The sequence below is a fragment of the Apteryx rowi genome, unplaced genomic scaffold (assembly GCF_003343035.1).
Source record: "Apteryx rowi isolate R43461 unplaced genomic scaffold, aptRow1 scaffold_142, whole genome shotgun sequence".
NCBI lineage: Eukaryota > Metazoa > Chordata > Aves > Apterygiformes > Apterygidae > Apteryx > Apteryx rowi.
In genome coordinates, this window is record NW_020447664.1 from 1,072,652 (window position 1) to 1,094,334 (window position 21,683).

At 35.4% G+C, this 21,683-nt stretch overlaps 1 protein-coding gene across 7 annotated transcripts in view; it reads left to right on the forward strand.

Annotated features, from left to right (window-relative positions):
* The window catches only part of DLG1 (discs large MAGUK scaffold protein 1), a 151,248-nt gene that overhangs the window by 123,264 nt on the left and 6,301 nt on the right, over window positions 1-21,683 (forward strand). For 2 of the 7 annotated variants that reach the window (XM_026058031.1, XM_026058037.1), the window contains 7 exons: window positions 1,981-2,157; window positions 3,583-3,652; window positions 8,842-8,941; window positions 12,348-12,389; window positions 15,525-15,575; window positions 18,292-18,393; window positions 18,630-18,802. In XM_026058031.1, the coding sequence (XP_025913816.1) occupies window positions 1,981-2,157; window positions 3,583-3,652; window positions 8,842-8,941; window positions 12,348-12,389; window positions 15,525-15,575; window positions 18,292-18,393; window positions 18,630-18,802 (715 nt within the window). Of the gene's footprint in view, window positions 1-1,980; window positions 2,158-3,582; window positions 3,653-8,841; window positions 8,942-9,627; window positions 9,662-12,347; window positions 12,390-15,524; window positions 15,576-18,291; window positions 18,394-18,629; window positions 18,803-21,683 lie in introns of all 7 variants that reach the window. The other 5 variants (XM_026058034.1, XM_026058038.1, XM_026058032.1 and 2 more) reach the window with 4 other exon arrangements.

A 21,683-nucleotide genomic window follows, 5' to 3' on the forward strand; every position in this document is an offset into this window, starting at 1 on the left:
CTGCTTATCTAGTTGAAAGAGCATATGTTTCTAATATTAAGTGCTTTTTATCCTTTTGTGTCCTTTTGACATTTCACTCTTGTATAATTTTCTTATCTTTTCATGCAGTAAACACAGGGAGTAATGCTTTTTGGCGCAGAGTGGTACTCTTACAAGTTTATATTGAAACTAATCTTAAAAGCAGTGCTGGGAGAAATCATTGCTTGAATGCCAACAGAAAAACCTCATGAAATAATTAGTTTTCATGATGCATTAAATTTCAGTGAAATGAAAATGCAGTGAAAAACTTTTCACACTTCTTGTGACCCCCAAAAGACATAGGATCACAACCAACTCTGATTCTGCAGTAAACTGTATGCTAATATGTAAAGGTGAATTGATCTGACTGAAAATGTTTGAATGTCTCAGTCTAACCATATAATTTTTGTTGGTTATGAACAAATACAGTCTCAATCCAAAGGAATATACTCAGTGCTTTAGAAAGGCAAAATTCACAAAACTAAAATACAGTTTGGTGCAAACATAGTCATGACTTACCAGGTACTTGCATGTGTAAAAGAAATTCGGAGAATCTGAAAGTCTAGGAGGAAAAAGTACATAAGACCAGTGTTTGGGAGGAAGAAATTAAACAAACTTGGAGAAGAAAGACACCGTTTTATCATTTTAATCATAGCGTAATGATCTATTGACACACCTTTCCTAAGGTTAGGTGGGCTTGATATCAAGTCCCTAAATCCAGATAGGATGTCATTTAGAAGGTGTCACTGTCAAAGCTCACAGATGAAATAATGATTTAAGGATTTTTTGGCCTTAGTCATATACGCACTTCTCACTTTAAAATCTGTTTATATACCTGTTTCAAAGATAAAATAACACTCCCTTATAAGGTATGATTTTTAGGAGCATCTCTTATGGTTGCAGAGTTTTGTTTTAAAAAAAAAAAAAAGTTCCTGTCATATTCATTTCCACACCCTCACAAAACTTGCCATTGTGCTGGGACAAACGTGCTGTAGATCTCCTCAGGGAACTGATCCAGATTTAAAATAATCCAGTGCAGAGAAAAAAATTAATTTTAACCCAGATTAGTTCCCCAGTATGCYTCACCATGTGCCTTTCCAGACAGTTGTGCTATCATAACTAAAAAGGAAGCAGTAGAAGGCCTGAATGAATGTGGCTGTGGATAAGGGGGAACTTGCAGAAACCAACCTTGCTAGCAAAAGGGATGGTAATAAAAGAGTAGCCAAGCAGCTGGTGCACAGGTATTGCTAGTGCCCGTTATTTGGAAATGGAGTCTGGCCTTAGAAAATTATGAGATTCTCTAAGAAATGGTAGGAACTCTTCCAAAAGAATGCACGTAGGGTTATCTACAGTTGCCTTCTGTTACGGACAGTAGGGACTAAGCTGTGTTCAGTTCATGTTTCTCTGCTTTTTTCCTGCAACCCTGTGGGCAAGAGATTGACTTTTGTTTTAAATGGAAACAGTAATTTTTTTTTATTATTTACTAAAATAATTCTAACTTATGATTTGATATAAATTGGCAAATGCTACAGAACTTCTGACAATAGTGTATACTTCAAATACTTTACTTCTCCCCCTGCTGCCCTGCCCAGGCTCACATCTAACTTTCTCTATGCAAAGTACCCATTTAAATTGCAGAAGGCATCTATTCCTGTTGACTTTCTGCAAAGTACTAGCGTTTTGCTCTGGACCAAGTTTGTTGTTCTTGTTTATTAAAACATACTTGTACATAGTATGTGTATGTGTGTATATATATATGTTTATACATACTAGAAAATACTATATATTCTCTATTTATATACTGTAGAGAGAGGGAGTATTCAGCATTCATGTCTTAAGCAACTGTCCAACTGATACAGCCACTTTTAAACAACACAGCTTATTTCAAATTTTGTGTAATTGATACTCCCCTATTTTGTTCCTGCTTTTTTTATGTTTAATTTTTTATTCTTTTCAATGTAGAGCTCTCTTTGATTATGACAAGACTAAAGACAGCGGCCTTCCAAGTCAAGGACTGAACTTTAAATTTGGTGATATTCTCCATGTCATTAATGCTTCTGATGATGAATGGTGGCAGGCACGGCAGGTAACTCCAGATGGAGAAAGTGATGAAATTGGAGTTATCCCAAGCAAACGCAGGTATGTAATGATATCTTTAATGACGTTGAGATGTTTGCTATTAAAGTTCTGATTGTATTAATACATATATTGCATATATAAACATACAGCTTTGTTCTTTTTTTGTTAATACTTTATTATTMTTATTATTGTTTAAAAAAAAAAGTGGATGATGTGGTAATCTGTAGTGGAATTCTGACTAGCTCCATGTTAAAATAATTTCTAACCTCCAAAGTTGTGTGCTGAAGTGGATAAAGGCAGTTCTGAGTCTATTTTCCCATACTCTCTGTAAGCAAGTTACTGCGGATACTGGAAATGTAATACAGGTTTAACAGTGTTACACCATTTATGTATGAAGAGGTACAAAGTAAATTTTGTCTAATAGGATGTTGTGGTTGTGACTCCATAGTTGCACAAGAGACTTGTATGAGAATTTTTCAGTTCAAGAAGAGCTTGAAGAACTTTACCCCAAAATACCACCAAAACAATTTTTAAAAGTGCAACATTGGGAATATTCTTTCCATTTATCCTGATAGTTTGATAAAATCTGATTTGAAAGAGTACTATAAAGTTCCTGCTAGTGTGATCTTGTTGCCTGAGTCCAGCCACAAGAACATGAGGTTTTCTTGTCTCCTACAACAGAATATGCACTAGGAAAGGAATACAAGCTCGCTCTCAAGCATGTCTAATCTGAATTTCTAGTGGGAAAACAAAGCCTACAGATGCAAACTATCTCACAGACATTTTGTTTTACGTATGTGTGACCTACACCAGAATTACTGACCAGGATCATGATCCCCATTTTTAGATGGCAGGAATGCATTAGTTGCCAGCTGATGTTATAAGTTTGCTGACACAGAAGTTGCTAGAGGTAACAGTAAGAATAGTTTATAGTGGAACATAAATCAAAAATTTCTTTCTTGGAAGTTACTGGCCAGCTCTTGTTGTCTTCTATTAGTTCAAGATTCTTCTCAAGAAGAATCTTAATCAGGCTCAAATCATGACATTATCATGAATTCTGTCTACCCAAAAACTGGAAACCTGTGGCCAGCCTTTCTTTGATGGCCAGAGCAAACAGAGACTAGCTGTTTGCCTGATACTCCAAGAACCCAAATAGGGGATTAGGTGGGCTGAATTTTAGTATCTGCTTTTGACTCATAATTGAGGCTATTCACTTATCGTGACCTTTTTTCTTTTTGTACATGGATTTATTGATTCCATGCAATCAGAAAATACTCCAGTATCTTTACAGTTCATCTCTTGAGAAATAAAAGCCTACTTTTTCAGTAGTCTGCTGTTAGTAGATTGCCATTTTCTAAAGGTGACATCAGCAACAAAAAATCTGTACTACAAAAGGTGCACTGTATGCTTACGTTGTCACAAGTAGCAATCTGAGATTCATGCTGGAATTTTGCTAACGGAATTTCTTTTGTCCTTTTCTGGTAGAGTTGAGAAAAAAGAACGAGCCCGTTTAAAGACAGTGAAATTCAATTCCAAGACAAGAGGAGATAAAGGGGTGAGTTTGTGAAGTGCTCGTTACATCTGGTGTTGAGTGGTAACATTTTTCATGGTTTATGTATGGTGGTTCAGTTCCAGGTTTTAGTGAAAAGATTAAATTCTCTCAAATAGAAATAAAATAATTATGAAAACTAAAGCAACTTAAACAGTAAACCATTGCCATAACACTGCAAATTGTTTAAAAAATGAGAACTGGAGATATATATTATCATTAATAATGTAATGTAATAAGAACTATAGATATTAATGGAGTATCGAATAGTGCCATTGTCAGAAGCAATGAGCTCATTGGGGTCCCTATGATAAAATGAGGTTTTGGGATGTACTCTGTTACCCAGACAGTATAAAGTAAGTTTTTTGTTGCAATTATGGATGCAAAAGCATTAAAGAATTTCAGGTGAGGGCATAGGTCAACAAAAACTCCAAGCTAACTCCCCTACCAACCAAAAGTCTCCATCTCAATACTTTTCTTTTTTTTTCTTTTTTTTTCTCCTCCAGGGGAAAGAGGGGGTAGTTGTGGGTTTTTTTTTTTTTTTTTTTTTAAACCACCTTCACTCCCACTTCACACAAGTACTGATGTGGCTGTGTCTAAATCATATAAAGTAACCAATTCAGATGGAAAAGTAACCCAGTCCAAAACAAATCTGAGTGTTAATTTTCCAAGTTTTAATTTTAATTTTGTAGTCCAGTTCACTGCATGATACATAAACCCTGTCCCAGTACATGTGATGGGACAGTGTGAAAGAGCGATGAGAGAGCCGGTAATACTTAAGTGGCGATAGGAATGTCTGTGCCCTAAATTATAGCAATGTCATAATGGTAAAGCAGCCAAATTTTTGAATTTTAAGGAAGTGAGGGCTTTTCTCGATGATTTGGTCATTCTGAAATTTTGGAAAAAAATCACAACCTAGTAATTTCTACCAGTAATATGTAACTACTTATTTCAAGACTCAGATATGTATATTTTAAATGAAAGAGCCTTCTAAAGTAATAATGTCATTTTTTAAAATTTGAAATATGCTTTAAGCTCTTGAGGAAACTATTTCTTAAATAATTTTTTTTTTTTTCAACAGCACTGATGCTGTGACATTAGTCACTACTGTAGATTCTAGAGATTCCTTTTTGTCATTTATTTCAATTACAATGTTTTCATAAATTTAAAAATCACAGCTTTATACAGATAAAGTATTAAAGCTTCAGTACTTAATCCTGATAGTGTAGGACTTTATACTTTAAAAGACACTCAGGTTCATATTTGCATCCCTCTTTTGCATGGTAAAGGTTTCAGTTTAATACATTAAATTAATAAAAAAATTTTATATTAGTATTTGCTTAAAGGGAAACCAGTACCTTTAGTGATTTTTTTTTTCTGCTGAACAATTGCAGTATTGCCTTGAGGATTCCTTTGGATCGCTTGCTTTTTTGTTTTTTATGTATTAGTACATTCATATTTTCATACTGCAATAAAATACATTTATCAACTGATGTGATTAATTTTTAAGCTGATCATGTATATATTTTGAATTCACTGTTTAATATTATAGGATGTAACCTTTTTGCATTTTACAAATTACTTTTTTTACAGTGGTAAACTTGCGTGTTAACTGGCATGCCCAGTAGGTGAAAGTCGCATAAAGGAAAATGCTTTAAATACCTTAGATAATTGCAACTACATTAAATAATTATTCAAATGTTTTAATGTTCTTTGAAGGATAATTGCATGTTTCTGTACCTTGTCTACCAATGAATGAACTGTAAACAGTTAACTATTTGGAGTAGCCTATTGACAATAGTGGCGTTAGTACACGGTCAGTGTGTACTAACACAGCACCAAAAATGCATGGAATACTGAGTGGAAAAGCAACTACGCTTGCCATTGATATACAACTGCAGTTCTTTGTCTTCAGTAACACTTCATTTTGCAAACACGCTTATGCTCTTCACAATCTTTTGCTTCAGCTGTAAGTGTTTTAACATTATGATTTCCTCTTTAAAGGAGTCTTCCTGTTCTTGTCATGCTGGTATTTTTCCCTGTAAGTTGTCTACAACATACATGTTTTCATGGACTCTCTGTGTTCCTATGTCTGTATATGATTATTCTCCGCTGACAGTATAAAATACCAGCTATGAACAATTCTTCAAAATTTCTACGTTAAAACCTTAAAAGATAACCCTAAGGATGGCAAATGTTAAAATCCATGTTCCTTTCATTTTGAAGAATAGTAAGGAACTGGAGCAGGAATGGTTATCTTTTTCTTGTTTTTTCCTTTCATATGCACATTTATTTCACTTCTGTGCTGCTTCTGTTTTAATGTATTCTTGCTTATGATGCCTATTCATGATTTGCAATGGGCTAATGAAAAATTTAGTACAATTAATATGCATTTTCAACTAATGAGCAGTTTTCTAGCTTTTTATAATCTTGGTATCTTTTAAAAATAATCTTTTGGCTAATCTTTTATTCAAAAGCAGTATAATACTACTTTTAATTTCTCTCTTTTTTTTTGGCAATGGAACTGACTCTGACCATTATACATGCAGTATATAAAATTAAATGTTACTTCAGTAAGTTTCACTATAGAGAAAGTTAAAATGAAGAATTAGTGTTACGAAATATTTTCAAAACTAAGATGAAGAATCTGTGTATGTTTTATAAGGTATAATAAATTGGCCATTCCTTTTGTTTTAACTCACTAAATGGCCGGAGCTTACCACCTCAGTTAAACTGCCCCATTTCAGCTTTGTTGCACTGGTCTCCTCTATTCTTTTGCCCAAACTGAGGTCCTTGTCTTTATGGGACAATTATATAGATGCAAGACATTCACCTATTGAAATTCACATTACAGGGTCTTTCAATATACTCAGCAAAAATCTTCTCCTTTAGGCATACTTCCTTGCTGCCTTTATTCTGTAGATTGCTGTAACGTTTGTGGGTATGAGAAATCAATTGCAATGACATGTTGATTTCAGATAAAGAGGCTCAAGAGGGCCATAACCCAAAACCTTGCCCAGGCCAATAGTAGTTCCTGCGAGCATGTGATTGGCTTGAAACCAGTTTTTTTGTCCATATGGCAGGTTTATAATTTACCAGTTCTTACAGTAGAGTGCCAACTTTAGTCAAACACAGATGCCAGGCAATTGAGGGTTTTATGGATTTCCTATTTAACACAGTACTGCTCTTTCCGGAGCTCAATGGCATCATCACCCATTGTGCTCCCACTGTACCATGTGCCTCTTTAACACCTGGTAATTTTAAATACACTTTTTTAAACAGTGGTAGTAAAAACATCACTGGATTTTTTCAGTATCTGATGTTTCCAAGCAAGTCTTTATTAACACAGATGGCCAGAAGGATGTTAGTACTCTAATAGGATGCAGCTGGGGTGTCGCACTCTTGGCATTTGCTTTAGGAAGGCCAAATGCTAGTTTTGTTCTTCCACTGAAAGTGGCCAGCCATTTGCAAAAGTTTAGTCCTATTCCACTCCTAGTTGTTACTGTATGTCACTCCGTACTAAATGCTGACGAAAAAGGCAGTAAGCGTAACTCTTTGCAACCGTATTGCATATAACAGGGAAAGGTGAGCTCGTACAGGATTAAATAAGACAGACAATTTTTTGAAAAGTACCATGCTCCACATTTTAGAAATAACTGTTAATAGAATCTTTATGATTTGAAAGTATCTTGGTTCTTTTAAAAAGCAGCTGTTTAAAAAATGATTCTGTGGAAGTTTTATTACTTGCTGCTGCATGGCGTTACTTGGCTTAGAAATAAATATTCCCTGTGCAGCATAGGGTCTCAGAGCCAAGCTGGGCACTTTCTTACTTTCGCCATCCTCCCCAATAATACACTTTTCTGCAAGCCAGATGCCACAAATATGGCAAATTTCATGTCTTGACAAAACTGGTTGGATGATTACTTAGGCCTAGATATAAAACAGATTTCAGCTAGCTTCGGGTTAGCTGTGTTAGCTCTGTGCCTCATTACAATAAAAATGTGTTACTGATTTATTTATGAATTAAGGTTCTTTTTTATTTACTTTTCATAAAACTGCAAGTTAAAGGTGATGCAGTCATATAAAGTCAAATGTTGTCAGGAGAAGACATGACAAATATTACTAAGATCTGGCTTACTTATACCTGTGTACATATATGTATATGTATGGAAATATATTCATTTTCTCCATTGCTTAGGCAAGGAACATGATAATAGTTTAAATTTAAATGGCTGGGTGTATATATCTATATCTATATATGTAACTTAAGAAATTTTCCTATCAACTTAGAGAAATTCTTCAGCAACAATAGCAGTCAGTGTTAGATGTTGCTGAATACGATCAGGGTTTTTTCTCTGATAGTTGTCTATAAATGCACTCCTGAAAACTAATTACCACAGTGAACAAATGAAATAAGTTGGTATCTTTTGAAAATTAGTCTTGGTATTGGGATGCAGACTTTCCTAGAGCTAAGTCATTTCTTCTGATGAATTTGTAATGAATTGCAACTGTGAGAGACTGAAACAAATACTTAATCTCTTTTTAATTGCTTGCTGGGTATTTAACTAGACACACTTCCTTTTCTTTTTTCCTATTTCACTGTTACTTTCTTTAGTTTTACCCTAAGATAATTCAGCGCAATGCCAACTTTTAACTTTCTTTTTCTTTACTGTATGGTATGTTATTTAGTAGTTACCACCAAAGTATTTACAGTTTTGCCTTTGCATACAGGTAACACTGGGAATACTTTTGTTGTGCTGTTACAATGTCAGCTGTTTGCAAAAGCATGTGTAAAGCCTTGGCGTTTTTTTTTTTTTTTTAATTTTTAATTATTGTAACCCCTCCGTTAGATCATCTCAGTGATTTAATTGGTTTTGTTTGAGTTCATTTCGCTTTGGCTGTCTTCTAGCAGCCTCTATGCACACACAAAAAGCCTAAATTTGTGAAACGTAGGTCAGACCGTAGAGGTTAAACCAGCTTGCCAGTTCTCTTGGTAGTGAACATGTGAACCAGAGGGTGCGAGCGACCCCCTGATCCCAGTCTCTGTTTYCGATGAGCTGAGAAGCTACTGTTAAATCGCACTGTGCGCTGCATAAGGTGGTTGTAGGAGTCAGCTTCCGCAGAGCTGCTGGTCTGGGCCTTTGTTCACACGGACATTAGACATCCTTTGTTTTGCCCCTCCTTCTCTTCTTCAGCAGTCATTCAATGACAAGCGTAAAAAGAACCTCTTTTCCCGAAAATTTCCCTTCTACAAGAACAAGGACCAGAGTGAGCAGGAAACCAGTGATATTGACCGTAAGTATGTGGCACCGACGGACAGACAAACGCACGTAGAAGGGCCGACTAGCTGCACTAGGGTGTTACCATGGAGACAGTTTCACGAGCTGCAACAGGCTAACGAACTTGAGGTGCGCGTGGCAAGCCAAACCCGTCAAAGCAGTAACGTGTTTCTTTGCTGTTAAGTGAATTCTAACCTGAGAGTATCCCAGTTTGGCATAAACTGGGTGACAGTGTCACTCATATGTAAGCTTGGCGGAGGTGACCGCTTCCCGGTGCTGTCAGTGAGCGTTGCTCACGTGTGTGAGGAGGACTCGCGGCAGCGATGAACGTGTCCTGAGCTTAGAGCGCTCGCTAAGGCGGCGCTTCGGACTGGCTGGTTTTCTTGAAATGAATAGAGCATATTTTGATTGCAGTTGCCAGGACTTTAAAAAAAAAAAAAAAAAAAAAAAAAAAAGTGTCCTTTCGAAAGGCAGTTGCCTTAGTTGGGTAATGCAGACCAGGTCTGCCCTAAGCTGCCTTCTCTGCCATCTGCCTCCGTGGTCACGCTTCCCGTGCCAGTCTGTTTAAATCCCATCGGCTTTTCTTCCCCTGTGATGTTCTGGGAACTGTCTCCTGTCGTAGCGCCGATTTTATATATTACTGACAATTATTTTCTTTGTGATTGTCTTTTTATTGCTTGCCCTCTGGGGACTACTCTGCAGGAGGTCCCTGACGACATGGGATCAAAAGGCCTGAGTAAGTGATCAAAATACTCCCAAGTTATTTTAACCTCCATCTAAAAAAAAAAATTTTTTTTTAGCAGATCTCTTTGAGACTGGTGCTCTATGGGCATAAGGAGGTTAACTCTAAAAATGTTTCATAAGCTTTTTCTAGTTTGTAATGTTCTGGGGATTTTTGCTTTCATGAACGTCTTCCTTTAAGTTCATGTGGTTACTGCATTAGATTTTTTTTGTTCAGAAGCTTACTAATGCTTACTTGTTTGTCCTTGAAAAAGGCTGTGATTGTAAATTTGTTGATATGCTTTTGATGTCATTTTTACATTGGTTTTGTGTTCTTATTTTTAAAAATAACCTACATCTTTTTACAATAATAGTACCAACACTGCCATAATATTTTAACCAGTTGCAGTTTTCAACCCTCTCTTTAGGTGACTGATGTTTACAGCTATTAAAAAAAAAAAAAAAGACTTGTTTAGCAGATGACATGACAGCTTTTCTGTCTGACTTACCTGAACTCTTACAATACTCTTAAATCACTGGTGATCGTGTAGTGAGGTGGCTAATAGGAGACTTAAAATAAGCATTAGCTGCGTTTGCTGCAGAACTACATGGTTCTGTTCCATTAAATGTAGTAAGATTGAAAGCTGCTGAGTGCTGCAGCAGACCTGTTTGTGTACACAGACACCACTGCTGCGCTAAAATAACAGGTCAAGTAAAGATGTTAAGACCTTGCTGTGATCACAGATGTTAACATGAAGATTGTCATGCATTTCTGGGATAGTAAAAATGTCACTAAAGATAACAGTTCTTCCCAGGACCTAACTCCTCCCTTATCCTCTGTATTATACACAAGGTTCTTGAAGTTGCTTGAAATAAGTGGTGCACAGCTATACTTGGCCTCAATCGCTAAACAGAAATGCTGATAGCTATAAAATTACTTTTCTGAAACTGGTTGTAAGGAGACTTCTTGGTCTACAGCAGAACACCGACCATAACCAACATTCATGGCCTTATGATCATGTCTGGTTTGAACTCCTATATAACGTGATCCAGAAATTTCACCAGGTGATTCTGTTATAAAAACAAATGGCTGCTTCTAGCCTTTATTTTCAGCACAGTCAGACTTCTTGAAACTACACTTACCATGCCTAATGCAAGCTCTACTACTTGGGCTCTGCAAGACCAATGCTGTTTTTGGCATTCAGGCTTTCAGTCTTGTATCTTCATAAATTGTGCCCATTATCAGATTATTGCAGCACTTATTCTTAGTTGACTAGCCCACTGTCTCCCTTGGGAGACAATTCTTTCATGTTCCACCACCAGGCTTTTAACCAGCACTATTTCCATCTTCTGCACCAATGTGAGTGTTTGTTGTCTGAGACCAGAAAATGAAATGGCAGTAGGTCCAAGTTGCTGCTGCTCACAAATGTTGGAAAATATCTCTCTGCCTTTCCTGCACAGAAATAAAGTAAAAGAGTTCAGTCAAGTCAGAGACTTGCATTTTAAGCATATTGGTTCAGTTTTTCCAAAAACATTTTAAAAGGTTAATCAGTTTACTTATGTCCATAACAGTTTTATTATGTTTATTAATCACTAAAAGCACATTTGTTTCATGCCTGTATTCCTTCCTTCAGGGTCCCTTTGCTTCCTTCTCTTCAATCTTGTAGTGGAGGAACCACACTGAATTTAAGATATTATTAAGAGTTCCTATGACAACAATCATATGCACACAGTTAGCTTTCTGTTTTCAAAATTAATTGTATTTAATTTGTATATGTCAAACACATGTTTATTTTATGCAGTCTCAACCTACAAATACTAGTGTTTATCATTAGAAATAGACTCATTTCGTGGCATGAAAATTGGTTCTTTACAATAAAGTTCAGGAATATCAAAGTTTGTATTTGTCCCCTAGACTTGTACAATTTTCAGATGACAGAATAGATTGATATCAGGAAATATTTCAACTGCATTAAATTTTATTATCGTAAATATGTGAATTTTTCATTTAACATGTTCTGTTACAAACATAGCTCAAAAAAGTAAATATAAGCACCCTATAGCTAGTGAAGTGTTTTAATTACTATGCAAGAGGTGAGAGATTCATATTTATACTTCAGTGTAAAAGGCAGGAATTTTTGAAAACTAAAGCATTATTGGGAGGAAAAAAAGAAAGAAACAAACAAAAACCCTTAATTTTGCATTGCACTTTACCTAAATTATTAAATATACTATAGAATAGTGTCTATTATTGAATTTACCATATTATATTTCCTGGAATATATTCCAGTATTTTCTGCTTCTAAAGTCTTCATATAATTATTTAGTTGCTACTTAAATAATATAGTTGAAATATATAATCCCATGGTTTTTTGCACAACCAAATTCATCTTGAAGTAGCAACACCAAAATTACAGGGTTACATAGGAAATATGAATTAGTATACTTTTCATAATTTTATTTTGATGTGCTATTTAATGTTTCTTCTTTTTATTAACATCCATTCCTTTTGTATGAAATTAAGCTTGATCCTGAGAGGTATGAGAAGTACCTTAAAACATTTATATGCAGTATGTATTGATTTCAGCATTTTGATGGTATCAGTATTGTCTTTCATCTGGATTATTTTTGTCAACTTGTTTTCTTTTGGACTCATGCCATTAGTGTGTGTTCCTCATTTTTCCATTGTGTTGCAATTTCAGAGCATGTAACCTCTAATGCCAGCGATAGTGAAAGTAGTTACCGTAAGTGTTTTTAAGTTCTTTGCTTATTTAGAACCTTTGTTTAGTACCTCTTTCTTTGGTTTTGTTTGTCTGTCTTTTCTCGGTATTTGTGTGTTCAGTAAAACCTCCTGGTCGGCTTCAGGTGAAATCTATATTCGTGTGTGTGTTGGGGTCCTGCAAAGTTGCTCTGCCTATATTTTGTTTTATTTTTCTCCAAGATTAGTTCAGGATAATTTTAATCAATTACTAATTTTTATCAATGATGCCAGTAGAGCTAGACCCATTAGAACCCAAATTTAATTTTGACAAATATAATTCTATTTAGTTGAGCTTAATACTAGGAGCACAACTAAACTACGTAACCTGTTAAGTAATGTAGTAACTCGATCTACAATTTTTCACAACTGATGCCCACATTTAATACGTAGATACTTTTAATGAAGGTGAAGATGAGCAAACGTATTTACCCTTGCTTTTCAGCTTTCGCTTACCGATTTTGTCAAGTAGGGGTGCTTGCTTTGAATTGTCTTCAAAGAACGTGACACATTCAGTGCTAGAGTCAGTTACGATAAATTAGCCTGACGGGTGCTCTCTCGTTTTGAAGGCATGGTATCTTTTAAATGTTAGATTGAATTGGCTATTTTATTACCCAAACTACGTGTTCACACCGGGTAATGTGCTGTATGATGCCCCTGTGCAATGCCTTAAAAAAAGGGGGRAAAAAAAAAAAGTCCTGTCTTAGACCAGAGTCCGAACTGCAGTTCCGCAGCGAGCTCCAGCCGGCAGCTCCTCGGTAAGGTTGCTGAGCCCCGACCTGGCAGCCAGGACAGGGCAGAGCAGGACGGTGAAAGAGTTGTGGAGTCGAAGAGTGAACGAGCAGTACAGTGCACGGAGCGTGACGCTGTCAGAGGCTTGCTGATCGCCTCCTGGCTGCCCACTGGCTGCAGAAATGAGTGCTTCAGAAACAGATAGCGTTTGGGGGGGTGATAAGGAGAGAGCTTCTCCAGCAGGTATATTTATTTGGAAACTGTCAGTCTGCTCTAAGACAGCAAGCTGCAGCAAAATTTTTCATACTGATGAATACACTCAAGGAGAGAATTTATATAAGTACAAAAATTCCCCAGCGCCTACAATGCTAATAGTGTTGTAGACTGCAATTGACAGAAGCCAATTATGTAAAAAAATGTATATATAGTGTATATATACATATGCATATATATGTGTATATATGTGTGTGTATACACACACACACAAGCTCACTCTTTTATTAAAATTTCTAAGTTAGTCGCTTATGTAAAGACATACCATTAAAAATGTCTCCCCGTGACATTTTCTCCTTAAATTTGTAGCTTTCCTAGTTTTTTTGAGGTTTTTGTCAGATCTTGTTTTATTTGTGTTTAAAGCTCATTATTGGTAGTACTAGGTAGGGTTTTTTTACTCCATTATTACTTGAGAAGCCATGATTTTATTATGAATGTCATGCAATTTCTTATCTGAATGTGTAATTCTAAGCACCTTTTATTAAAATGATTCTTTTAATTTCTTCTTACTGCTGTCTAATATGAAAGTTATCTTGATTACAGATGAGTACGGTTGTTCAAAAGGTTCATTCTATTAATCTTCATTTTTCCAAAGTATCGAAAAGCAGTGACAATATATACTTTTTGCCCTCAATCAGGGGATGCTTTATACTTGTTATTATCTCTTTAACATTTTGCTTAACTAATTTCTGACCTTACAGTAATGTGACTTCTCCCAAAAAGTAGCTAATTACGTGTCAGCTGGATCTTTTGTAGATGAGTTGATAGCTGAGTGATCCACTACTCCACTCCCTAGCCTAAAAGAGGTTCTGAAAGTATATACTGTCTTTCTGAAATTCATTTGCATGAGTGATTTCCTGAGATATTAAAGTATACAGGTTGCATGTTTTCATGTCTGTCTTAACATATTCCTCACTTGCAATAATTAGGAAAAAAAAAAGTTCACTAACGTATTACTGTAATACAGTTTGAACACAGATTTATTGCAAATAACAGAAATCTCATTATTCTTAATGAGATTGTAAAATTCAGAATTAAAATGTCCGTAGTCTTTGCTTTGGAATAAGGAAAATATATATATAAGCAATTTCTGCACTTATAAAAGACTTCGCCTGCTATCCATTTCTGTACAACTGTGGTATAGCATTGGGATGTTCCTTTGCCTATTATGAGTATGGCTCACGAATTGCAAAGAGCGTTCCAAAAATTACCCAAGTGAGTTATTGGGACACCGTTTAAAGATCACAGTGATGTGATATAATTTGAGCTTGCATCTTCAGATTTCTAAATTCTTTGCTATCGTGGAATTTACTTTTAGGGTTCTGCAAGAAATCTTACTTTGAGACATTTTGCTGGACTAAAAATGGTTTTTAGAGAGATGGCAACTGAGGTATATTTCAGATGCTTTCACTAACTTTTGAAAAACCTGCAGCTGTCAGAGGGTCAAAATTTACTTATTTTAGTTTCATTCACTGCTGATGTGCTTTCTGAAGCTGAGAATAATACAAAGCATTCTTTGTTTCTAAGTTCATCTTTAAAAAGTCAAAATAATAGTTATTTCATATACACAGTCATAATTTTTGTTTTTTGTAGAATTAGAGTGGTTGAAGGTTTTTTTATTAGTGCTAGTTCATGAAAAAAGTCATAGAACAGATGCATACCTTGACAAACATGATTTTCAGCTCTGTGTAAAAATAGAAAAATGTTATTTTAAATACTGACTTCATAGTACAGAAAATGCTCATGATGAAGGTGGCTTTGCCTCTAGCAGTGAATGATAGTACGCATGCATTTGTTCAGGGAGACATGTATAACGGCATTTGAATAATGCTTTAAAGTTCTTGTGCTTGATGTCAGTTTGACATGCTAACATATCCAAAGAAATTATTTATACTATGTGTGTCTTACGCTTTAAAGTTTTTTGTTTGGCTTATCAGTGTGATTTTTTTTTTTTTTTTTTTAATAATTCATCACTCTTGGAAAATGTGCTGCATCATTATTATGTATATTTTACTGAGCAATGTCTATATCTCATTATGGTTCATTAAAGGAATCAATTTAAATATATTGGTTTAGAAAATAACACGTAGATATTTCTTTGCATTTACATTTTTAGGCGGCCAAGAGGAATATGTCTTGTCATATGAACCGGTCAATCAACAAGAAGGTTTGTAGATCTCATTTAATATAAAATAAATACTGTCTGAATTATCAAGCTGTTTCAGGTGGCTTTATATACTGAACACCATGATAAATTTACTGGTTTTGAACTGTTACTGTTATTCAAGTGAATAAAGCATAAAGGTATAAAATGCAATTGCAAAATTGATTTGGCACGTGATCTGAATGTGTGCTACTTACAGTAACTTCTTATCTGTGTGCCGTTTACATTGCATAAGTAAAATATGCTATCTTTAACGGTTTCATCAATTTGAACCTCACAAAATCATGGTCTGTTTCCTTGTTTCATATTGCTTTAGAAATTTCTCTGCTGTTCCTTTTTTTTTCTTTTTTGTTTTTTTTTTCTTTTTCTTCTGACACAGCCAAAAAGCAAGGCAACGATCACTTCTCCGTTTCAGTAAGCTTTAACTGAAATGTCTGTAAAAGATGGTCGTCTCTTTTCCCATTTCTTTATGTGCTGCTTATATGGCTAATTTGGTCAGCAATTGCCTAGTGACTTTTTTTCAGGAAAAAAGGTTTTTTTGAAAACAAGAATGCATTCTTTCAAACATGTTCATCTAATGAGGTAAAATCAAAATGGAAATTGCTAGGAAAAAACGATTTATTTTATCACACACTTAAAATGCTTTTCGGTGATTTCTGATGGGATCCTGTCACGTCSTTTTTCATCTTGGTCCTGATTTTGCTTCAGCGTGTATAATGGGTGTAGAATTTTTGCTATTCCCATTCACCTTCAGAGATGTGAGCAGTTGATTTACGTCATCTGATACATACTTCATATATTTGTAATTAATCTGTAGAAGGGATGCCTTTTGAGAATAACTGGTATCTATTCCATATAAAATAGGATGGCAATTTAAGTAAATACGTATCATGTATCTACATGTATTTTGGTTACAATTTCATTTTGGTTTCATGCAGTGAGTGGCCTGGCCCAGTTGCTTTTATTACCATTATGGAACAGGCATGTACAGACTTTCTGCTCCAAATTGTTAAGCTTCTCACCTGGGCTCCACTTCATCAGTAACCTTCAGAAAGAAATATAAGTTGTTACACAAGACTAATACAAACTAAATTATTGAGATCATATAAATCATGATTTTGATAGATCATATAAATATATAAATCATATAAATATATAGATCATATAAATCATGATCTTGATAGAATCATGGATGAGAAACGCATGAGCAAGGCAACGTTAGAAACGGAGAAATGTTTGGCCTTCTGCAGTGTGCGAGGTAGGCTACCCGTAGGCCTGTGAACTGGAGGTTTGTTACCTTTGAATAAGCTGCTGCTGGTTCTGTGTGTGCTTGCAAAGCAGATAGTCTCCCAGAATGAGAAGCGACTTTTTAGCTGGTGTTAGCTTCTTAGATTCTGATAGCTTAATGGATAAAGGTTTAGTGAAAATGAAAGTAATTTCAGATGAATTACGTGTCAAGATTGAAGAAGAAAGATACGAATCTTTCTTTGCACAAATTGACATTTTTGTAACTGCAGTATTGTAAAACTGTCAAGATTTTAGGAGAGCCATGTGCTTAATCCTTTAAATAACTATGTACTCAAGCATTTAAATGCATGACTGTAATTCCCTTTATAACTTTAACATAATATATAGGGAAGGCCGTAAAAGAATCAGCACCTCATTCCTTTTCCTAGCTGCATGAATGCATTCTTTGTACATGTTAACTACAGCTGTCCACCAATTGACTTGCACAATAAATATTTATATTTTTTAAGAGCCCAGAGGAATAAAGAACTAATGACCAAAATAGATTTATAAATGCTTGAACTTGAGACATTAGTGGGACTTGAGACACTAGTGAGCCACCTTAAGTCTTTAAGCAAAGATGTTTGTTATTGAATTAATAAATTGACAGTTACTGGATCCAAGACATTCCTTTTATCAATATATTAGTACCCCTGAAAGGAAATAGTTTCAGAAGTCAAATTAAAATATATTTTATAGGTCAAACTTTATTTAATTTGTGCTTTTTTTCTGCAGTAATGACACATTCAACCTAAAAATAAATGCGTATAGCTGAAATTACAGGCTAATGCTTAGTTACTTAGACAGTATTGCCTTCATGGAACTTGCAGTGTAATTAGGTATTTTCTGCTTGTCCTTAAATTACAACCAGAAGCCGTTTATAACTTTATAACAACTTAAGCTCCTTTTAAAAGTTGATGTACTTCATTTTATAAAGCTGTTTGTAGTTACAGACATTGCAGTTGAGTATTTTCATATATGGATGTTTAAGCTGTGATCTTAGAGAGAGAAAAAGAAGGAAGCTTTTCCAAGCAAAAAAGAAGCTTTTCCACCAGAAAACTAGAATTTCAAGAACTCTGCTTCTGCTTTGGTACCTCTCTTTGAAGTGTAAAGGTCTTCAGACTTCCCCTTTTACTGCTTTCATTAGAATAAAGTCTGTTACTTGTAAAAAGATTTTTCAGAGACCTCATAATTCAAAACTGATCTTCAGTCATCTAGAGTAGTGATTTGAGGGTGCAAATCTAATGTCTCACTTTGACTTCAAGGTTAATTGATGTATGTTCTTCAGTATGCTTTTTTTTCTCTCTCTCTGGGAGTACATATTTTTTAGGTATTAAAACCATTACCATTTGTTTAAAGTTTGTTTTGCTGAAGTTTAAAGCTTAGCAGTCATACTCTAATGTAACTGATGTTATTGTTTTATGTTTAACAGTCAGTTATACTCGACCTGTGATTGTTTTGGGACCCATGAAAGATAGGATAAATGATGATCTGATCTCAGAATTTCCAGACAAATTTGGCTCATGTGTTCCACGTAAGTCTCAACAAATACTAAAGTAATTCTAAATGGATTATTCCTGTTACTTATCCTCTGTACGTTGAGTTAAAAAATGTTAACGTTTTATTGTCTAAGCTTTTTAGGACTATTTTAATTGTCAGTTATCAGTTTATAACAATTTTGCAGTATAAGTGGAAGRCTGTTTTTGCATATTGCAGGGGAAAAAGTCATTTTTTACTTTTGCTTTAAAAATTACCGGTTTATCTCTAAAGATACTACTAGACCAAAACGAGATTATGAGGTGGATGGACGTGATTACCATTTTGTCACTTCTCGAGAGCAAATGGAGAAGGATATTCAGGATCACAAATTCATTGAAGCTGGCCAGTACAATAATCATCTTTATGGAACAAGTGTCCAATCAGTGCGAGAAGTAGCAGAAAAGGTAAATCAGTGCCAGTTTTACTTTCATTTTTTCAGATGATTATCTGACTGTGCTGACAGGGGAAAAGAGAACAAATGGTGAGAAGCCATTAGGAACCCTCTCATCTGAAAAGGAATTTCTGCCAAGCTAGAAACAAAGCACATTGTCACAAATGCATCTGTTGAAATAGCGAAAGCTTTGAAAGGCAATCAGGAAAGAATTAGGCACAAAAAGAAATACAGCATCAGCCTATTATTTAGTGAACCTTCAAGACAAAGAAAGGATAAGAGAGAAGGTGGGAGTGATCAGTATTGCTTTTGCTTTATGTGTTTTTTTGCTCTTGCAACAAAGGAACTGACTGTGGTCAAGGAGAATGAACCCAAACAGAAGACCTTTTTTTTTTTTTTTTTTAATTTAATCTAATTTAGAATAAAGGTAGCAGGATCTCATTAAATTTACACTGAAATATTTAAGGAACTAGGCAGAGCAGTTTTTGATTCCATGGTGATTATCTTCAAGACCTCACACAGAGTAAGTTAGGATCCATATGACTGGCAAAGAGCAACCATGGTTTATGCCTCATTATGGACAGAGAACAGAGAAGAGATAATTGGAATTACAGACTAATTAGCCTAACTTTCATGAGCAGTTCATTAATGAAGAGTAGTGTCAGTGGTGGTGGGTTTTTTTAATATGATGGACATTTGATATGGATCTGTGTAGAAGAAAATTTGTCAAATTGATGTTCTCTGTACTCTTAACTAATTTAGTTGACAAAAAGAAAAGAGTGAATGTGATAAACTTGATTTTAGAAAGACTTTTTACGTAATTAGCATTAAATTTTGAAGACTGATTTACTGATTTTTTTTTTAGCTTGAAAAAAATTCCGTTAACCGCTTTTTGCAAAATCAAAGTATTTCTAAATTTAAACTGAATTTTAACTGAGCTCTCTGAAAAAGAGTGGGAAGAAGAAAGCATATTTCTTCTAAAACAAGCAACTAAGATGCTTGTTTTAAAGAGAATTCCTTTGTGAGATTTCTTTATAAAGGTTGGCATAAATTCCACCTTAGGTGGTTGTGAATGTTGTTCTGTTTAGCTTACAAATATAGTGCTTTTGGGAAAGAAAGCATTATCTGGTCTGTATGAAAGAAAAGCCAGCTGTTTTCTTTGTGGGGACTCGTGTTTGCGGGCAYTTTCAATCTGGACACGCAGAGGGTAAGTACGGTTTAGCCATGTGACACAGGAGTGTAGCTGGTCCTCTGGAAAGAAGCTCTGCCCGTTCTGGCCAAGTTGCTGAGCACTGTTGTTTCAGGCAAGTGTAATTTATTGGACTCAAAACCAGAGAGACCATGGTGACGTTCTGTGGCTCATATGATGAAGTTTTATTTTGCTCTCTTTCTAACTGTATGAAGTAGAACCTGGCCCAGTGGTGCATAGGGAGGGAAATAAAAGGAAATTAATTATAAAATTAGTAAAGTAAATGACCAGTGCTCTGCGTAGAAGGCTGAATGAAGTATGTGGTTGAATGAGGAAACTATTTATTGAACATAAACATTATAAACCTGTCAGCAGTCGCTTTACCTGGTAGCGCAGATATACTCCTTCGGGTCCATTCTAGCCTTGATATTGGCAGTGGTTTTTTGACCATCGAGTGGGATYTCACTTAGTAAGGGACAGAACGATTGTGAATCTTTTATAAACTGACATGAAAAACAAAGTACTGCCAGCTGCCTCTGTGCTATTAAATCTTTTGCGCAGACGCCATCAGACTTCAGGCAGGTGCAGCAATTTCTCCATTCCAATTAACCTTCAAAGCTGTGACAGTGGTGCAAGCTGATTGCTCAGGGGCAATCACCCCTTCCTTGACTTCCTCTCCTTCTCCCTTATGAGATAAGTCTCTTCAGTGAATCTTATCAAGGGGATACAAAAGGCTATTTCTGTATTTTATATAAGGAATGCAGGGACTGCCCTGGCATAAGTGGCTACTACTACCCAAAAAGTACAATAGTGTTCTTGCAACAGATTTTTAATTGAAAAGATGATGCACATTAAATTGTATTCATTCACCCATGCTTCCAACTGATCCCTATCCCTCTTAACTTCCTCACCTGTAACAGCAACTGCTAATGATGCTTTCTGATGCCTTTGTTTAGTTACTGGAGTAGGCACTGAGTGCTTGTCTATGTTTCTCAATCAAATGTAGTACAAATATGGAACTACAAAAAAAAATCTGCTTAAATTTGCCATAAACAAAGAGCACAATATCTTCCTGTGACAAAAACTTGATAATTATATCATAAACTACTAGTATTTATTTTCCTTGTCTTCCACATCTTCATCTGAAAGGAATTTTCATATCCTCTTTTCTTTGGGCTTGTTAATCTCTGCTTATTTGAGATCATTCTTAGTGCACATTCAGTATCAATTTAGCATAAATAGACACAGTTATTATCTCAAAGCCCAGCACAGCTACTATACTATTAGTCTAGTCCTCCACCCTATGCCCAAAAAACCTTTGGCACTGGTTATCCAAGCATAAGCTGTTGGACCAAACAGCAGTTTCTGCAAAAATACTAAGTGCCTTATCCCAAAATGGAAAACAGATTGGTTAATGTTCTTCATTCTTCATTTCCCAGGGCATATGCCACTTTAAAAGAGATACTGTATGGAAGATGTGGACAGGTCAGCACATGTAGTAAAACACTCTGCTAGAACGTACAAGCACCTCAGATGGTACCAGTTAGTATCCTGATCCATGCACATGATTTCCATGGACCTGAGAAACTGTTAATCCCCAACTGAAAACACACAGATGTGTATTGTTTATGCTGGAAGAATGTTTCACTCCTCTGTAAGAACTGCTGAAATAAATTGCGAGTCTTTGTTGTGTAGGAGATCAAAC